This window comes from Myxocyprinus asiaticus, chromosome 13 (assembly GCF_019703515.2).
Source record: "Myxocyprinus asiaticus isolate MX2 ecotype Aquarium Trade chromosome 13, UBuf_Myxa_2, whole genome shotgun sequence".
NCBI lineage: Eukaryota > Metazoa > Chordata > Actinopteri > Cypriniformes > Catostomidae > Myxocyprinus > Myxocyprinus asiaticus.
The window spans coordinates 30052280-30055834 of record NC_059356.1 but is presented as its reverse complement, the minus strand read 5'-3'; the positions used below and the strand labels follow the sequence as shown (position 1 = coordinate 30055834).

At 35.8% G+C, this 3555-nt stretch overlaps 1 protein-coding gene across 1 annotated transcript; it reads left to right on the top strand.

Annotated features, from left to right (window-relative positions):
• Nucleotides 1-998: 998 nt before the first annotated feature.
• LOC127450746 (gastrula zinc finger protein XlCGF8.2DB-like) lies at nucleotides 999-2729 on the top strand. The gene is made up of 2 exons (XM_051715073.1): nucleotides 999-1166; nucleotides 1472-2729. The coding sequence occupies exons 1-2, from the start codon at nucleotides 1094-1096 to the stop codon at nucleotides 2395-2397; spliced, it is 999 nt and encodes a 332-aa protein (XP_051571033.1). The 5' UTR covers nucleotides 999-1093; the 3' UTR covers nucleotides 2398-2729.
• The last annotated feature ends 826 nt before the right edge of the window (nucleotides 2730-3555 follow it).

Here is a 3555-nt window from a genome sequence, read left to right as displayed (position 1 = left end):
TATTACTTTCCCATGCAGCTCCACCAGTCAAGCTGCAAATGAAACAAACATCTGCTTTGTATTTCTGAATGCTGTTCATCTTCTCGTGGGATTTTATGGCATGTTCACTGAGGCGCATTACCGCTATCATCCGGACATTTTAAGTAATTTCAGTCGATGTTCTGTTCTTTCTTACATTTGATATGTAAAAGTTTAAAGCGTTAAAAAAATAATAATAATAAAAAAAAAAAAAAAAATTAAGGGCAATTAAACAGCTGACAAAATGGCTAGCAGGCCATAAGGTACCCAAATCTTTATATACAAGTCCCTTCAAAGGAATAGTTCACCAAAAATGACAATTATCTCATCCTTTAATAAACTTAACTGTGTCAAACTTGTATGACATTCTTTTTTTCTGCAGAACACAAACAAAGTGAAGTGTGATGGAGCTTCAAATCATAATCCTGCCAAGGAGACTGCAGATGTCAAGATATATAGTGAAAAGGGGGTTACGTTTTGGTCTGTTTCTCACCCAAAACAGATCATATCGCTTCAGAAGACATGGATTAACGGATTACCTTTATGCTGCCTTTATGTCTTTTTGGAGCTTCAAAATTTTGGTAGCCATTCATTTGCATTGTGTGGACAAAAACACATCATATATCACCAAAATATTTTCGTTTATGTTCCACAAAAGAAAGAAAGTCATACAAGGTTGAGACGACATAAAGGTGAGTAAATATTGAGAGAATTATCATTTGTGGGTGAACTAATCCTTTAAGCAAGGCAGAGGTCAAATGGATAGCAGGAAAGACATGACATGGCAGCAAAAATTGGACAGGAAAATTAAGGAGAGGTATTAAAGAGCAAGTTGTAAAAGAGCAGTGTGAAAATGCAAAAGTGTACAGTAATTATCTCGAAACAACAGGCATGTATAACAACTTCAAACTCCAGTCCACTTGGTGGCAGTAACCAAACATTTATTTGTCAACCATCATTACGCATCACTAGAAGAAGAAGACTCCTTAATTCTTACCATCCTAACTTGACAAACGTTTCCAAACAAACAGGAATATCTCAAAACAGCTGAATGCTGTGAGATACTACTGTAAATATGTTTGTTAAAGGGACGAGTATGGAGATGAGTGATCCAGAATCATCCAGAATGAAAAATGAGGAACAAAGAGGTTGGTGTCCATTCTTAATTCATTCTGGTACATTAAGATAATAAAGGCTTTAGGCATCTCACCATATTCTGTGGATGTTGTAACAGAATAATTGGAGCTGTGAAATAATGTAGTTAGACAAACAATTAAAGACTGATAAGAAAAATATGATTTCAAAAAGCATCTTAATGATTAATGGAATCTAGGATTTGGTGACATGCATGGTTGAATTCATCTGTAGCATATCAAAGATCACATAAAAATAAATGTTTGATTTGTTATCAGAATGATTGTTTATTGTTGATGATTTATTATTTTCATTTCAGGCCTGATGGAAGTGAAAGAGGAAAGTGAAGAATTGAATGTGCAGGAGAAACATCAGTATCTGAAAACTCACATTATCGCTACTGATGAAAAAACCTTGAGTCACTCACAGACTGAAGAGAAATTCTCACAAAGCAGCACTGAAAGAACAGAAGTCCAAAAGCCTTTCATCTGTCCTCAGTGTGGAAAGAGTTTTACACATAAAGGTCACCTTAATGATCATATGAAAATTCATACTGGAGAAAAGCCTTTCATCTGCCTTCAGTGTGGAAAGAGTTTCAAACGCAAAAGAAATCTTACTGCTCACTTCATTACTCACAATGAAGAAAAGCCCTTCGTCTGCCCTCGGTGTGGAAAGAGATTCAAACGTAAAGAACAACTTAATGAACACATATTAATTCACGGTGGAGAGAAAGCATTCATCTGCCCGCAGTGTGGAAAGAGATTCACACGTCAGAAACACCTTTGTGATCACATGAGAATTCACACTGGAGAGGGCCTTTTCACCTGCCTTCAGTGTGGAAAGAATTTCATTCATAAAGAACTCCTTGATCAACACAAAAGAATTCACACAGGAGAGAAACCTTTCATTTGCCATGAATGTGGAAAGAGTTTCTCCTGGTCAAGCAGTCTCAGAATGCATCTGCTCCACGCTCACTCTGGAATAAAGCAATTTAAATGTGATCAGTGCAGTAAAAAATTTGTTTTAGCATCATACCTAAAAAAACACATGAAAGTTCATACAAATGAAAAGCCTTTCTTGTGTTCTGTTTGTGGAAAGAGTTTTTTATGGCGTGAATGTTTTAAAGTGCACCAGAAAATGCACGCAGGTGTGAAAACTCATGTGTGCTTTGTATGTGGAAATGCCTTTATTACAGCCGGCTCCTTGAAAAAGCACCAAAGAGTCCATACTGAAGAAAAAACTTAAGTTACAAGTGCTCACATTGTGGAGAGAGTACACTAAAGCAGAAAGCCTGAAAGATCATGAAATGGTCTATATGGTGTCATAGAGCAAAACTCATGTGCTAGTATATTATGTGAAAATGTATTTTATTCACATTTTAATCTGTAAAATGTTGTGTGACAAGTTAATTTAGAGAAGTAAAAAACAAAACAATGTATTGTCTGAAATTGCATGTTTAATTATACGAGCTGTCATTGCTTAAATTTTTGTGTCAGCTGCGTATTTTAGCAAAATATTCACAACATTGGAGCCTAAAAAATAAAATAGAAATTCACATATAAAATGGAAGTGCTTGTACCATGTAAAATGTGTCAATATGTGATTTACCTTCGTGGGCGCATCGTAAATTGATTATCTACAGTGACAGCAAAATGCTTCGCATGCATTTTCATGTATCACATGAAGGAATGGAGTTAATTATTTCAGCTTGCCACTAAAACATATTGTAATCTGGGCACTTTTTACTTGAGAAACAGTTTGAACTGACAGGATGACCACAGCAGCAAACATATGAGATGGTCGTCATGGCAAAATGAAGAAAAAAAAAGTATGCACATCTAGATCATTGCTGATTTGCTTAAAAACTACAATGAAAGTATTGGGAAAGTGTGTGACATAGGCCTACCAGAGATGATAGCTAGAAGGACACTGAATCTATTATTACATTTCAAAGTCATAGAGCCTATAAGCTGAAACCGGTAGATGACCAACTCTTTTTATACTACACAACATTCAAATTCTTCTTGAAAATGCTCCTAGACAAGAAAAACTATAGGCTTCATTAGCTATTAAATTCTCAAATCAACATGTTTAGATATAGTATCAACAGGTTTAGCTAACAAGCCCATAATATCATCCTAATCATCCTTTAGGCACTTTGGACTCCAGTTGGTGGGGATAATGCACCACAAGCTGTTTGCCAACCGCCACCAATAGTGCTTACAAGAAGAAAACAATAACAGGTTACCAGGGTTACTATCATTCCTTCACTAGGAGCTGTTGTGAATAGTAGACAGACACGAATTGGGATTCAGCTTCTAATTGACGATGTTTACATGCACCCTCATAATGCGATTAAGTCAATACTGCAATTAAACTGTAGCTCATGTAAACCGAATATTA